This window comes from Protomyctophum parallelum (assembly GCF_964188405.1).
Source record: "Protomyctophum parallelum genome assembly, chromosome: 6".
NCBI lineage: Eukaryota > Metazoa > Chordata > Actinopteri > Myctophiformes > Myctophidae > Protomyctophum > Protomyctophum parallelum.
The window spans coordinates 16,694,738-16,711,592 of record NC_139701.1 but is presented as its reverse complement, the minus strand read 5'-3'; the positions used below and the strand labels follow the sequence as shown (position 1 = coordinate 16,711,592).

Sequence of the window (16,855 nt, the reverse complement as noted above, 5' to 3'; positions counted from 1 at the left end):
AGCAAGGCTACTGTGCATCTATAGCACTGTATGCGAAAGTAATAGTATAGTATAGTATAGTACAGTATATAGTAGGCTACAGTTTTTGAGTGGCGACACACTGAACATAACTGGACAGGTTGAGAATTTGTTTTTGATAGACAAACTAATTTCCTGATTCCTGAACTCACAAAAGAAACCACTGTTGCAAGGAATTAAGTTGCAAAACAATCAGTGGCACGTATACATGCAATGATCTAAGTTGGGAGATGCTCATTTCCTTCTTATTGATTCAGTCGTTTGCTCCTCAAGATTATGGCAGGTCTAGTGAATCCCAGAGGCATACCATATACTCCTCTGTCCAGAACCCAACAGAGACAACAAAGGGAGGCTTCCCCAAATAGCTCCACAGCTGTGGTAGCTGATCAACACTGTATACTGAGACAGCTAGCTTGAGTCAGACTGGCCTCAATCTTCAGCTGCTGCAGCTCAGCTCTGACACCCCTGTAAATATATTTGGGGTGGTACAGCCCTTTTGAAACCGCACACTTCCACCCCTGTTGAAGCCCCAGTCGACTGTCTCAGAATGACAAAATCAATGCGGGTTGATACCGGCAAACTCACTGCCACATTTGAATAAATGAATATTTCTTTCTGATGAAGAATGACTTATGATGACACACATTTCATAGTCTGCAGGATAGGTTATTAGTTTTGATTTCCTGCTAGGGCATCGTCCATCTATCAACATCTATGTAAATGTGCATATACGACATTACTCATGAGTAATGATGGTTACAGTATAGACCTAATGCGTAGGGTCAAAGCATCAATCAGTTGAACTTGTTACTCATGTTTATCACACCAAAGTTTAATGCATGCACTGTCTTTAAGACAAGAAAGGTGCCACTGGGCTTTGGAGAAGAGCTTTACAACAGTGCTCGTTTGTAAGATGATCTGAAAGCAACAGTAAGTTCAGTAAACGTTGTTTATGCCTGCTAATAGTGAACGTTAGAGACCCCTCCTCCTAGCAGCTGCATGGGCTGAAGGGGTTGACTGAGGTGGCAACGGTGCAGTTGTTTCAGGTGCATGGCAAATAAAGTAGATTAAAAGAAGGTTAAGACAAAATTGTGTTTTTGTTGCCAGCAATGGGTGTCAAGTGAAAATTGCACTATGGAAACTTTCTATATATGGGATTTCTAACCACTAGCAATGAATAACATGCAATATATATTCTCTGATTGAATTACTATTCCACTTATGCATGGTTCTGAATAAGACAGAAAAGTCATTTATTTTCAATGGTGTTGCATGGACCTTTTTAAATATTCTAATAGCCTGCTAATTATTTCCAAAAGGTTGACAGTTGTGCAAATATTTTGTGAACATGCTGCATGTAAATAGCTAAAAGATAAACTGTGTTAAGTGGCTTTATAATTTGCCATTCGTCCCCGTCTTCAACTACACAGATAAAGACTACAACTTCCATATCCCAAGTTACCAGCTAGGGCTCAGCTTTCAGGGTTGCAATCAGAGGAAAACCCCACGAGTGAAATAGATGCAACCATGTGGGAAGGGTCAAGAGATTAATGCGTAGTGCGTACCAAAGTGGGTTTGGTTCTTGAGGGTAATAAGTAACACTAACCAGCAGGTATCAGATTGTGTTAGTTTCTTGTTTTACTTCTCATGATTAGGTAAGTTATACTGTTGACAAAAAAATACGCTTTTCCAGGAGCAGAATGTGGCCCTAACAGTGAAAACACTTACTGACACCTTATGTCAGTGCTGTGCTATCAGTTAACTGACACTGGCTATATTAAGGACCTCTGACGAGTGAGACTTGACTGTGTGCCCACGCTGCCTGCTGCCGGAGTACTTTGGCTTTTCCATCATCCACATCTGATTTGGGTCACAGACTGGCACTTCGCTGCACACTCTACCGCACTTCTAGATCATTGCTGCCTTGGTGACCTAAAACCCCTTATCTAATGATTGAGATTCCTGACTAATCTTTATTCTTATATGCCTCCGCCGGCGGACAGTTCATCTGTCCGTCCCAAACTCAATATGTCAAGGCAATTTCACAATATTTGCCACAAATGTTCACTTGGATGAACTGGATGACCTGATTGGTCAAGGTAACTGACTTCACAATACACATTCTTTAAATTCCATCAAAGTCTTTACTGTGAATCTAATCAAACGTGTAAACGGCAACTGGTTGGCATACAACCGCAATAGGGTATTTACCGTATTTCTAATGTTTTAATTATGTGGCACCATTCAACTTAATTATACTACCATTCTCTGGTCTACCAAGAGTTTATACAAGTCACTTATTTCCAGATTATGGGTTAATGTCTTTGGAATATACCTTCTCTCAGTTCAACCATTACATTCAATGTCCTTCCTATGTCATGCAATACAAAACACCCCTTTTCTGTACTGCAGAGGCCAATGGAAGTTCCTTCCTGCCATTGTTTATAGTAAGAATGCTAATGCATAATTAACTACCACTGCCCCCTAGTGAATACAGACAGGACATTCTGCCGGTGCACATAAGCCTGTTGATCCTGTTACATAAATATTATCCAATACAAAATATTATCCAATAACATTAATATTAATATGTTAAAATATGATTATTAAAACTATTATTCAAAGAAAATCCAAGCCAAAGGGTATAGGTAGAGTTGGGTGAATTGCATTGCATTTTTGGGTAAATCTTAGCAGCCAAATATTCTAAACCACCAATATTTTTGACAATAGCCATTTTGTTATTTTGTTAACTCTTTGTGCCAACCAAACACCTTTGGTTGGCAGAAATGTTACAACTGGCCGTCTGGCCCCATATATGACATCTCATTTAGCTTTGCATGTGAGAGAGATTGTATGTTTTTTCCAGCATTATTTCTATTATGCGGTGGACACTTATGTAACCACGTTTGTAAAAATAGTTAAAACATTTGATTCTGTGAAAAATAAAAAATAAACCTGCAAAACAAAGGGTGTTTATTAAGTATATCATAAATATTTCACTTTTTCTCTTCTTCACAGAATCAAATGTTTTATGGTCATGATTCACTGGGATCATCCTTTCTAGGTTTAAAATAATTTATATAAATATTTTTTGGAAATCTCTGTATCGGTGGAACCCAAAATTGCCGCCGCTATGCCCTATACTCCTTAACTCCTATAGGCCTAAGTCTATTATGCATCTATGCACACGCACACCTGACCAACCATGGTGTAGATTGGGCCACCCGGCCGGCCATCCATCCATCATCTATCCATCCATCCAAGCACTTGAGACTTGAGTATAGCCTACACCCTACACTGTACCACCATGATAGCCTATGGCTGCCATGCATGCCCAAGATATATGTGAATAAAGTTTCTTGGAATACTTTGACTAGATCTTTTTCCCAAGAGATTTATTGTCACAAGGACGTACGAGTGTATGCACTATGAAAAACGTAGGTTGGGGGTGCTCCATATAACACTAAAAGAAAATAAGTTAAAACCGTTTGAAAACCCAGATGATCAGCATATATAAGGCTAATAGGCTAGTAGCCTACCACAGATGTGTTAACAGTTTTGTTGTACTTGAAATGTACTAATTTTGCAAACTGTCAATAAATACTTCAATCAATCAATCAATCAATCAATCAATCAATCTATGGCTCTATGCCTATAGTTCACACATTTTCTAAAAGTATTATAGCAGCCAAGCGCGTGTTTATCTTCACATTAATTATGCAAGATCGGCAAATCGATCAGTTATGTTTCACATGGATACAAGTTATAACAAGACAAACTTAAGTTTGCATGTCATAATTATGAAAATATCTTGTTATAACATGAAAACATTGTTATAACATACACTTTTCACGTTATAACGTGATATTAACTTACTGATCAATTTGTCTTGATGTAATCAGATGCATGGTGTTATCTATGGGAGTCCTACTGTAACAGTGGAGGAGGGTGCGCCATACACAAACATGCGCAGTATTGACAGTGTCGTATTTGGACAACTTCCTGCTCCTCTTAACAAGCTGACAGTATCGCGATAGAGAGCCTGCCTAGAGGGGCCTGCCTCTGGAATGCGAAACTAGCGTTTTAATTCAACAGAAACCTCCATTTGCACGTCATATATCACCTCAGGAACAGCCAGACGCGTCCTGCTAAACTTTGGTATGGTGCGGAGACGTGTGAGATGCTAAACCTATGGTAAGTTCAATTGAGCCGTAGTAGTGGCTAACTTTAGCTTGGCTAGCTGGCTAATCCATCAACTCCTAAACACTAAACATTGACAGCTGACCAGCCAATACAGGAGAACGCTAAATATTAGCTTTAGCTAAGTTAGCTGCCTGGCAGTCGGATCAGATGGCGAGTTACGTTAAAAACGTCTAGCCCGCTCCCCTGTCTACTACACTGTAGTAGACACTAGACAGTAGCTTGTAGCATGGGGTCGGGGATTTAATATACCAACAGCAACAGCAGGGCAATGACTTGATCTGATGTCCATAGGCTAAGCTTCTGCTAACCTGCTGCTAGCGATGGCATGTCGTCGTCGTCGTTGCTTGGTGAAGCATTATGGCTAAACAACAGAACTAGAATGACAGCGGCAATCTCGGCAATCATATATTATTGAGGATTGTTGACAGTGTCACTGGCAGTGTTGATTTGAGGCGTTTGATATATTGTGGGTTCGTGTGCGACTATGGACTACAGGACTAGATGATATAGATCTTTTCTTGAAGACAGCAAATAGACATGTTTAAAACTACTAATAATAATGTTTACACCCCTGTAATAACCACTGACACATTGATAACTGACACCTTGGTCTGAATGGCAGGACTAACAACTGCAGTATTTCATGGTGGGCTCCAGTATGATCTGTCTGTCTCGGTGTCTTTAGGAGATGAGAGGTCAGTTGGTGCAGCATTTGCAGCTGTGGGCTTGTTGACTCTCTGTCTGGGCTCAGGATGGCGCAGGGAGGCCCTCAGCTAGACTATCACATCCTGCAGGACCTCAAGCAGCGCTTCCCCGAGATTCCAGAGGGAGTCGTCTCCCAGTGCCTTCTGCAGGTACACAGACATACACTCTTTAAGGGCAATTTAGAGGTATAGTTGCATGCTGATGTTGTGCACCGAACATAGCCGTAGATCTGCTATTTTTGTTGCACAACTCGACGAGGAACAAAGTATAAATCAGGCATTGGTCTCTGGCTGCCTTTTTACACACTGAACCAAAGCTCTTATGCAGAGCAATGTATAGGCCAATGAGTGAAGATGTTGAATAACCTTCAAAATGCCAACATCACAACTCTAACGGCAAGAAGTCCAAGGGTCAAAACCACAGTGCCAAGACAAGGGAAGCAATAAATACTTCTGTGTCCCTACTAGCATCTCTGTCACACAGAGAAGCAGTCGGAACCATAACCTGTCAAGGCAGCTGGTGGAATAGTGTTGTTCTTTTGGTTGTGATATTTTGCCTTTTTATATTCATCCGACTATGGCAATCCAAGATGTTTCCTGTCCCTTTAGGTTCATAGGAAGAACATTTTAGACAGCCACATGAGTGGGTATGTAACACTTTCCCTCCCATTCACGGGTTACACAAGTTAATTGATTGTAGAACAGCTTCCTTCCCAATAACGAGTTATGTTTTCATTGTTTAATTCGCATTTACTTATCACTTACGGGATACGGGGTTTCCATCGGACATAGTGGGATAGGTGCCTCGTTCGGATGATGTCACCACAAAAAATTAAATCGCACTGGCATGCAAAGGGTTCTGGGAAATTGAGGCCCAATGTATTCCAATGGCGGCGTTGGTGCGCAGTCGGCGCGTTCCTCCTCCACTCTTTGTTGTTATTGGATTATTTTTCAACACTAGGACAAAGGATTACACCATTTTAAATCGGATTTTCATGAAAAGGAACGATGATGTCGGCGCAGTGGTTCTTTAAAGGTTAGTGAAATCTAGGCAGTCAACGGGGCATTGCAATTAATTAATTCAGGCTGTCAAACTGCTAACACTCTCACTGGTCATTGTGTGACTGTGAGCCTGTGTCTGTCCCATCTCTCTCAGAACAACAATAACCTGGATCTCTGCTGCCGCCTGCTGGCTCAGGAGAGTCACAGATACCTCTATGGGGAGTTCCACCACAGTCCAGAAGAGGTGCGGCTGACTCGGAACCACATGCTGCACATCAGTCTGGGCTACCCGCCCACAGAGCCAGGCAAGGCCAATGGAGGGGCGGTGGGCAGTCGCTCTCTTGTGCACAGCTCCAGTGACGGTCACATTGAACCTCCGCGGCCCAATTTCCCAGAGCCACTATCGGCCCCTGCCACCATGGCGCCCTCGCCGAGCTATAACCCTTTCTTTATGAACGATCAGAGCCGCAGTGCCAGCACGCCCACCCCTCCCCCCACCATGCAGGGCATGTCTCCCACCTACTGCCCCATCCCTCGCTACACTATGAACCCAATAACGGTAACCTTGTCCCAGAATATACCGAATGCACCCCAGGCCCTGCAAATCCCCCCCGGGCACTATGCCAACAGTGCAAACACCACCCTATACATTCGACCCTCGCCCTCGCAGAGCCCGCAGCCGCCCCCCTGGCCTTCATCTGGGACGCCAGTGTATCAGCATCAACAGTCTCCCTATAGCACTCCCACATATGGATCCCCTTATAGCTCCCCCCAGCATCAGGTCCAGCCACAACACCAGGTCCAGCCACAGCATCAACCCCAACCGCCACAGCCTCAGCACCAGCAGTATGTTTTCCACCCCATTAGCTCGCCAACCGTCCCTAGCATGCCCTACCACCACCAGCAACAGCCCCCGCCTCCCCTCTATAGGCCCTACCTCTCCACCAAGAGCTCCCTCAAAAACCAGATCGAGATCACCCTGGAGGGCCCGCGGCCACGCAGTAACTCCCCCGTGCACAGCCCCCATCCGCAGGGCTCCATCTATATGGCCTCCAGCCCCTCGCCGAGCTCGCCCTCCAGGGCCATCAGCATGAGCGGACCCCCGACTCCGGCAGCGTTCCACCACCCAGGCATGTACCTGCACCAGTGCCCGGCGCGGCCGCGGCCCGCCTCCTCGCCACAGCCGGGCCAGTCGGCCTACATCAAAATCAAGGTTTCCCCGGGAGGACAGAGGCCACTCAGCTCCCCGCCTGTGGCCGAGGCGGAGTCCCTCCTCAACATAGTGGACCAGGGGGAGCACAACGCTGCCCCGCCCCCCATCCTTCCCATCTCTGCCCTGCCAGGGAATGTGGTGAGCCAGTTTCAGCGCATGCCACGGCGCTCCAGCTCGGGCTCTGATGACTATGCATACACGCAAGGTAGGGCATGAGCCGTGAGAGTTTTCCCTTTCTCAGTCTTGTGTGTGCGTGCCCATGTGTGTTTGTGTTTGTGTGTCTGCAAACAGTATATTGGGAGTCTGTGTTCACTTTGTGGTTGTGTCTACATTGAGTATATAATCAATTCATGTGGACATCACATAGTAGTAACACTATCACTGAAGTAGACTAACTTCACCAATACACAGGATCTGATCTTATCATAGAAATAAAATGTTTTAGAACGGACATTCCATTCATACCCAACACTGTGCTTTCATGTCAAACAAATACTGTCTGTCATACGTATGTTGGTTATAGTATCATAGCAATATGTAGTTGGCTGTGAACATGGAAGTAGGACACTAAAGATATTGTCCTGCAGGAGAACTGATAGTGCTGTACTGTTTTGCCAAGTTTTAAGTCTGTTGGATGTTGGGAAACGGGGTTGCATTCCAATCCACCAGTGTTTACTTTAGGCATGTCACGGTGTCTGATGTTACCGGTGTTACCAGTGGGCGGGCATGCCGGGCACACCACACCACAGAGTATGTTACTTGCACACCGATACTGATAGCACTGTTTTATTATTCTTTTTAATACTAGATTTCTTTGTATGGGTGCCGCACGGTGTCAGATTTCACTTTCACTTTCGTGTGGTGTAATGTCAGATTTCACTTTCGTTTGGTGTAGACAGAGAAAGGTCTTCCAATGTTGAGTCAAAAGCTGCATTGGACTTTATGGTACGGTGAGCTTACTTCCACAATGTTTTTGTGCTTTATTTACTCACAATAAGCAATAACCTATAGCAACGATGCGCTCTCAATTTCCTTTTAGCGTCTTGATCAGCGCTGATGAAGGCTATTTGAGCTGAAACACGTCTGTTGTTGGCAAGGATGTCACGTTATGGAGTTCTGCTGGCTTGTTTATCTTCTAGTTGTATTTTTTAACCATGCCTGCCTACTGCCTGGTGGCCTGGGCCATTGCATTGTTATTCTAAACATTACATGGATTCAGTGTGTTTTGATTGTCATTTGGGATGTGAATGCCCAATTTGGAATGGCATCCCTGCTGGCTATAGTAATATACTGTATACTGATAATAGTTAATACAGTATTTTCTAAAATGATATGGCGATAACCCGGTCTCAGCCATTCCCTGAACAACAAATATTGTTTTGCATCGTGGCTATGAGTGTGCCTTTTTCTTTATCTTTATCTTTTATAACTCAGTCTTGTAAATTTGTTTTATATTATTTGCCTTTTGCACAGACCATCCCCTCATTGTGTGGTGCACTGGTGATGATCTATCTGTCTTCTATGTCAAAAGTGCAAAAGTGGCTCACAAAAACAATGCAACCATGGGGTTGGCACACTAACTATTCATCCACCTGTTTGTTTGTTTATGGCTAGAGGTGGTTCTTTTCCACGCCGTTATGCATACAGTAAATCAAATGAGCTGTGGTGTACATTCACATTCTATTCACATGCTGTTACACCTTCAGCCACGCCATTAAAAATACATTTAAGGTCAGGCTTTGCAGAATTTATTTATTTTCTCAGATATAATTACAGTAAATGAAGCCGGAAATCCTTCTAGAGACAACATCAAATTGCCTGTGTGCCATTTTAAGCTACTGTAGCTGTTCTCTGTCAATTGGGTGGGGTGGTTCTTTACTTGCAATAAAAAAAGGTGTAATTAACAGTTAAGTTTCCGTAGCTACTAGTTAGTTAGCTTGCTAGTTTGACATTTCGTTATAATTACTTTTCCTACAGTGTGATTTTGAAAAGCTGCAGGAGCACTACTGCTGCACTAGTGTATTGCGTTCTAGCATAGAAATAGGTGTATAGAACAGACATTTCTATTCGGAAACGTGGTGCTTGCCTTAGTTCAGGTGTAAATCCAGGACAAGAGGGGGAGGAGGGAAAGGGGAAAATAAGTCTGGACAAGGAAGGAATCCTTAAGAGAGACACCCTTCACCGCAGTTATTGTGCTAAGTCAGCTAGATTAGTTCGGACCTTTTGTTGGTTTTGGCAATCTCCCACTTCATTACTACCCTGTACTGTGAAGGCAGCAAAACCTGGTTCTCTCATCAAACATCAGTGATCGTTTCCTGTTTCTTTCATTTAAGTAAAACGAGCCAGCCGTGTCGTGTGGGACAAGAAGGTTCCTCGTTCAATCTCAGCAATTGTGGGCTGTGTGTGTGTGTGTGTGTGTGCAGATCTGTTGGACTTTGACTGTATTTACCAAGGGTTTACTTTGGTATGTGTCACCCATGCAGCCCTCCTGCTCCACCAGCGAGCCAGGATGGAGCGTCTCTTGAAGGAGCTACTGCTGGAGAAACAGAAGCTGGAGCAGCTGAAGGCCGACGTCAACGACATGGAGTATGATGCTCTGCAGAGACGCTTCAGAAGAGTCAACTCCACCAGCCTCATCCCTCGGGTGAATAATACACACAATAATACACAGAAGAGTCAACTCCACCAGCCTCATCCCCTGGGTGAATAATACACACAATAATACACAGAAGAGTCAACTCCACCAGCCTCATCCCCTGGGTGAATAATACACACAATAATACACAGAAGAGTCAACTCCACCAGCCTCATCCCCTGGGTGAATAATACACACAATAATACACAGAAGAGTCAACTCCACCAGCCTCATCCCCTGGGTGAATAATACACACAATAATACACAGAAGAGTCAACTCCACCAGCCTCATCCCTCTGGCGAATAATGCATTGACTAGACGCATACGCAGACACCCAGGAGTAGAAACCGTTGGGATGCACACTGAAAGTTAGGTGGCCGGGCGCACGTAGCGCAGTCGGTAGCGCTGTCGCCTCACAGCTGGGTTTGATTCCCGCTGGGGACGCTGTGGGTGCTGGGGGAGTCATCAGTGCCCATACCCTGGGTGGGGTTGACAAAAGGGCCTTTCTGTGGGGAGTTTGCATGTTCACCCCGTGTCCCCTAGGGTAGGTACCCTAAAATAAATAACATGCAAACATGCAGTAATCCTGCCCAGCCTCCCCCTGGTCTGCCTGATGGAGGGGAAAGGAACTGGTCAGAGTAACGTGTTCCTTCCACGCGAAACTCCCCCCTGTCAGGTGAAAAGAACTTGGACTCGTCATGCATAAAAGGAAGCATGAAGTCAGTCCATTGCTCTCCCCAGGTTGGCAGAGAGAGACTAGCGCACAGGATTACTGTACATTAGATTATTGACACTGGGCAAAATTGTGGGATACAAATTTAAAGGGAAAAAATCAAATAAAAAAGTAAGATAGGTGGCCGAAATTATCGCCCGGAAGTAAAAACGCATTTTCGTGTGTTTGGCCGAATTACTGAAAAAAAAAAAAAAAACATGATTAGACTGTCCGAAACAATGTTGATAAAGCTACATTTACAGCAAATCTGTGTTGAAATCATAGAAAACAGCCACTCAATGTTTACAAAGGCAAGGGATCGGCCTCATAATGAAACGCAACAGACTCGAGTCCCTCTTGTGTACACATGGGAGCGCTCTTGTATAAGCAAATGGGCACTAAAAGAGTGAGAGCACCAAACAATCAGTGTGGCCATAGCACCATGGAGTGACGGGTTTGCTTGTGCAGTTGTGCACTCACCTACTAGTTATCAGTAGGATAGCTTCCTAACACCTACAATCACATACTGTACATGCACACATTGAAACGCATTGACACAGGGTTACACATCGCTACAGAATCATAAAAGTCCTTGTCTTAAAGGAGAATTCCATGCTAGAATGCTTTCTTATCTTTCTTTGTAGTTGTTACGTCCCTACCAAAGAGGTCCAGGTGTTTTTTTTGTGCAAAAACTCCTAATTGGTTATTTTCCCTACCATAAGCCCTCAATGAATTGCATTGCATTGAATGGGAATTGAATGGGGCTATGGGGTGTTATGCTAATTCACTTATTTCCATCTAAATAAGTAGTAAAGTGTGCCGCTTGGGATATTATTTACATTATGAAGAGAGGATATAATACAAAAAATATATAATTTTGAGCGATGGAAATAAGCGAATTAGCACAACACCCCATAGCCCCATTCAATTCCCATTCAATTAAATGCAATTCATTTAGGGCTTATGGTAGGGGAAATAGCCAATAAGGAGCTTTTGCACAAAATAACACCTGGACCTCTTTGGTGGGGACGTAACAACTACAAAGAAAGGTAAGAAAGCATTTTAGTATGGAATTCTCCTTTAACAAACAAGCCAGAAGAATGAGTAAACTTGGTTGTCTATTTCTGTCTAATTGTGTGTGTGTGTGTGTGTGTGTGTGTGTGTGTGTGTGTGTATGTGCGCAGCCTGAAGAGATGACCCGATTGCGAGGTCTGAACAGACAGCTTCAGATTGATATCGACTGCACCCTTAAGGAGATGGATCTACTGCAGTCAGTACAAGGTACACACACACACAATCTCACACACTGGCCCACAGGCGTGTGCCTGATCTTTATATCACAACATCTTGTAAGAGCTGAGTCCGGAAGCGGACAGTTTTAACGAGGTAATGGATGGGGGCATGGGCTTCATCAGACTCAGTCTCTCTGATATTTGCTTTTATCTACAGGGAAGTTTGACCCGAAAGCCATGAACAACTTCTATGATCACATTAAACCGGGGCCGGTGATGCCGCCAAAACCGGGAAAGAAAGGTGAGAGCTTTCTAAAGCTTAATTCATGTTTAGGTGAAATAGACAAAAATTACATTTTTAACGCTTTGTGTTAAACTGGGGGAAAACATGTGTGTGCTGGGGGGCAATGCATTGCTCAAACATGGGGGTGGGGTGGGGAGCGAAGTATATCCCTTACCCAACCTTCAAGTCAGGAGGCCAACAGCAGGTTCATCTTTGTCCAAAAGCTCTGGAGGGATTCAGAGGTTTCCGGCCCCACTCCTGTGGTTTATCAATTTCTGATTCTGGTGAATTAGTATTGGCCTTTAAAAGAGTCTCTTTGACAAATCACCACCAAACACTCTTTTTGATACCTAAAATGGAACCTCTGACTGCCTCACTTCCTGTACTTTTACAAGGAAGCTCTTAGAAGGAAGTGAAGTGGTCACGTGACTGGGCTGCGCCATGACACTTTCATGGACACTTTCATGGGAGCCAAACTCACACCAGTAGTGCAATGAATACATGGCAGTGAATGGAGCCGGCTGGACCAGCTCATAACAAACATTATACATGAACGATTGCGAGCTTTGTCATATAATTGGTTCGGGAATATGAAAGAAGACATAAGTGATATCACACATTTTTTCAGAGTGGTTGTTTTTCGACTTAATAACTATTTATTTTTATTGAGGTATTTATAGAAGAGCACATAGTAAGTTTTCTGCCTGGGCTGCTCTCTGCTCTTTGAAAAAATAAATCACATTAAGTAGTATGCACATCAAAAAATAAGACAGCCTAAAATAACGTGTTATATATATTATTTTATTTTCCAGAAGCGATCACTTTACAAAAGGTCTCAGTCATTCATAAATAATGTTTGTTCATGAGCTGGTCACTGAGCTCTCATTGACTCCAGTGCATTCTGCCGAACTTCCGGGTGTAGTTTGGCTCCCGTGAAAGTGTCCATGAAAGTGTCATGGCGCAGCCCAGTCACGTGACCACTTCACTTCCTTCTAAGAGCTTCCTTGGAACTCACATGCTTTTCCCCAAAGCTGTGATCAAACGTTGTCAACTTGTCAAAATGAATGACCATGGTTTAACTTCATGTTTTATTCAAACAATATATTCCCTTGTTATCACCCAGTATGTTATGTTTCATTTTCTTCCTATGCTCATACCAAGAAAAGAAATACATTTCTTCACACATTTATGTGGCAGTATCACAAGATGATTATGACAAACATTTCCTTCCCAAGTCCCTTGCTCGATTCCGATTCTTTGTAATACCTTTCATCAGTAGAGTTATTTGTGGCCATTTTAGTATTTGAAAGAGCCCACTGACCTTGGGTGTGTCTATGTCCTATACAAATTCATAGCCGTGGAAACCAGATGAGGAACCTAGCTGGATGTTTTATCTGTGTATAGGACGGTTAGGACCCCCTTCTGAAATGAGATGCTGCATCTCCTTTCAATACATTCTGACCAAATTCCTGTGTCTGTCGACATTCAAGCTTAATTGCCTGAAGGTTGAATGCATGCCTCACGCTTGTCTCTCGAATGACAACCGTGGTTTAATTTAACCATTGAGGTGATAGCATTCCAGTTGTCACTGTGGTATTCGACATGGCAAGCTGATTAACACGTCCTTCATTTGGGCTTTTGTTGAGGTATCGTAAGAATGTAGAACAGATTCCCAACCTGTGGGACGTGAGGATATTTCATGTGGGCCCCCATATAATTGGCTAGCACGATTTTAATGATATATATTAATAACAAATAAATACCCTGCATTTTTCTGCATACAAATTTAATATCAATGTTATTTAGTATTAAAAAGCCATGGTATTTGTTCTATAAAACCTTGGAAAAGAAATGTCAACGTGATACTACACTAGTCCACTAGTCCTGGTGTAGTATATTTGATCATTAAATTAAACATGAAAATGCATGCGTCCCAACTACTTGGCCAGTGGTTAGATGGGTAGGATGCAAATACTTTTGAGATTTAAGTGGGCCCTAAAGGTTGGGAACAGCTATAGAAAATGTGTGCCAACATAAAAATATAAATTATCCCTTAATAAATGAATACACAATATATAATACAAAGTCCCTTGTCCCTTGTCAGAAGGGCAGCAGGTCTCCAAGCCGGTGGTAGCACCCCAGAGGGACGAAGACTTCGAGGGCGCCCAGTGGAACTGTGAAAGCTGCACTTTCCTAAACCACCCTGCACTCAACCGCTGTGAACAGTGTGAGATGCCGCGCTGTACCTGAGCCTGGCGCTGTCTTGCATTGCACTGCTCCGTTCTGCACCCCCCCCTACCCTGTCCCCTGGATAGAATCTGTCCAGACACCCTTTAAATTCCTCACTTCCCAATTTCCCTTTTTAACAAGCTCCCTGCCCAAGGTCTAGAGAACCCTTTCCCCTCTGTTAATCTATGTATAAGCCCCTCCTACTTGCTGAGGAAGAGCCACTATGTCTCCCACACACCCTTATATCCCTGCTCCCTTCTACTTCTTGGAGGAACCTCCATGCACTTTGACCCGTTTCCATTGGCAAATGGCAACGCTTTTCCAGGACAGAGGAACGCTGTTCCCATGATGATGATGAAAAAAGGGAGTATTAAGCTGCAACCTGGACAGCACGTGGCGGGGCTTCAGAACTGTTTAAATGAACGAGAATCATGAAGTGGAGGCAGGAGGAACTTTGGTTTACCGAGCGAACATTCCATGCAGAATGAGTGACTGCCCTGTTTACACAATTGTGCCCATTCCTGAACAAAAAGAATGGAAGCACTTGCCCTTTTAACCAGGAACTGTTGATGAAATTCCCTCTGGGACAGTGGGACCATGAATGCAATGGTAATGTAGGGTCTGACTAATACATTATGTAGACTGTACACTGTATCTGGCTCTGTATAAGAGCTCCTTTCATTGAATGAAGAACACTAAAGAGACTCGCGTATGAATATATTCCTGGTACTTTGATGCATATTATGCCACACTGTATTCTGAGTGTTCAAAAAGATGTTAATTTCCTGTGCAAATGCCTCAAGTTGCCGTAATTAATAAATGAGCTGAGTCTGTGATTTGACCGAACACAGCCACCATGTTGTTTGTGTTTGAGATCATGTGTCATAATTCATGGACGTTCCCTCAGCCCCAAATGACAGTAAAGTGCAGGCTTTTGGTTTTACATTACATGTTTATTATGTTGGTAAACAAACCAATGGTCATCGAATACACAGCAGCAAATGATGTGGAGACATAAATCTCAGCCAGTCATGCACTCATACCATGAACGTGATGACAAGTGGAAACGTGGTGGTTTGACCCTTTGGAAAAGTTTGATGCACCTTATTTACTTTTTCTTTCACTGTACATTTGCCTTTCATTTAACCCATCCTCCTAACTATTAAGAGTAGTGGGTAAGTGGCAAGCGTTTTGCTCATGAGTACTTTGACACATAAGACTATGCGGACAGGGGTGTGAAGTTCTGTGAACCGGCAACCTTCTGATTGCCAGACAGTCTCTCTACGCACTCAGCTACTGCTGCCCTAAAACTAGGATAAATGAGCAGAGGCTTCTGTCTGCTGTCGGCTTTAAAACATGCTCTATTCCCTGATGTTAGATCATGTTACCCGCCATGACAACCCTGTGCCACGGTCCACCGGTTTAAAACTTTCCAAGTCCCAGTTATCATGAATACACACACACACACACACACACACACAGCGAGAGTTACTCATACATTACCTAGTCTATTACCCATTTAGACCTGGAATTCCAATTCGTTGTTATACCTTTCAATCCGGGAAACCCTTTTTGTACTTGTAGAAGGTGTTTTTTAGAATCTGCCTCAGGTGTAAATGGGTTAAGGATATTTAACCTCCTAAACCCTATATAGTTTGTTATCCCAGGCTTGTGTATCCCACTTAGTCCGCTCATTCTTTCACTGCACCAAACCTCTTGGCTGAAAAGGGCTAACCTACAAGCTCACAATGTGTTGTGGTGCATTTGCACTTGTATTTTTACGGAATGATCAACTCTTATGACATGCCCAGAATGAAGACCCTAGGGTTTAAGGGGTTTAAACACATCTACGTTAACTTGGGTAAAACCAACTATAGTGTGCTATACATTCTCTCTGCTTGGCTCCCATTTAGACCTGATGCAGATTAAAAAAAGGCTTCTAAATCAGACAGTTTTCTGAAAAACCAATGTTTCTATATCAGTGGTTCTCAAACTATTTCATGTCAAGGACCCCAAAAATGATATGTAATTGACCGCCGACCCCCATCTGCAAATATGTTGTTCCAGGGCCCCCCCAGAAGCAAAGATTTGAGTTAAAAAGGTTCCCTGTGAACGAATTCAAAGATTTGCACCACATTTTCACGATTAAAAAAATAATTAAAAAAAAGCATATCTACAAGCTCGTAGCACGGCACTCGGTGCCGCACTATGAGCTTGTAGATCTGCTATTTTTCAATAGCTAAAGTATAACATAATGCTTTAAAACACCAAGAGGGGTTCCCACCCAGAATGGGTTAAGAGCCTTCAGAACAGAACAAGCCCATTTTCCCACAGAGTGAAGAGATAGGAGGCGTCACGTGGTGGAGGTGTGTGCAAGCACATGACTGACTGCATGGTGATAGGATAGGAGTCAGTCTCAAGTATGTGCCCATGTGCACTCGACAGAACTGATCATTTGCCCTCTTCCCAGTTCACTTCAATCGTTATTGGTGATTGTGAATAATATTTGGAAGTAATGCGCAAGCTGTAAATTGAATATTTACATACAGGTATCATACAACTGCTCTTTTATTTTATCAAAGACGACAAAGAGCAGGTACAGCTTGGGGGGGGTCGAGATTTT

General features: G+C 43.4%; 1 protein-coding gene across 4 annotated transcripts; it reads left to right on the top strand.

Moving 5' to 3' along the window:
- Positions 1–4,053: 4,053 nt before the first annotated feature.
- tab3 (TGF-beta activated kinase 1 (MAP3K7) binding protein 3) lies at positions 4,054–16,830 on the top strand. 4 transcript variants are annotated; one of them, XM_083766304.1, is made up of 7 exons: positions 4,054–4,212; positions 4,907–5,075; positions 6,082–7,345; positions 9,624–9,784; positions 11,673–11,769; positions 11,938–12,021; positions 14,108–16,830. In XM_083766304.1, the coding sequence occupies exons 2-7, from the start codon at positions 4,974–4,976 to the stop codon at positions 14,251–14,253; spliced, it is 1,854 nt and encodes a 617-aa protein (XP_083622430.1). In that variant the 5' UTR covers positions 4,054–4,212; positions 4,907–4,973; the 3' UTR covers positions 14,254–16,830. The 4 variants fall into 4 exon arrangements, with proteins under 4 accessions (XP_083622430.1, XP_083622432.1, XP_083622431.1 ...); XM_083766307.1 differs by lacking the exon at positions 4,054–4,212 and adding an exon at positions 5,887–5,961 and having other exon boundaries at positions 4,943–5,075; XM_083766306.1 differs by lacking the exon at positions 4,907–5,075.
- Positions 16,831–16,855: the final 25 nt, after the last annotated feature.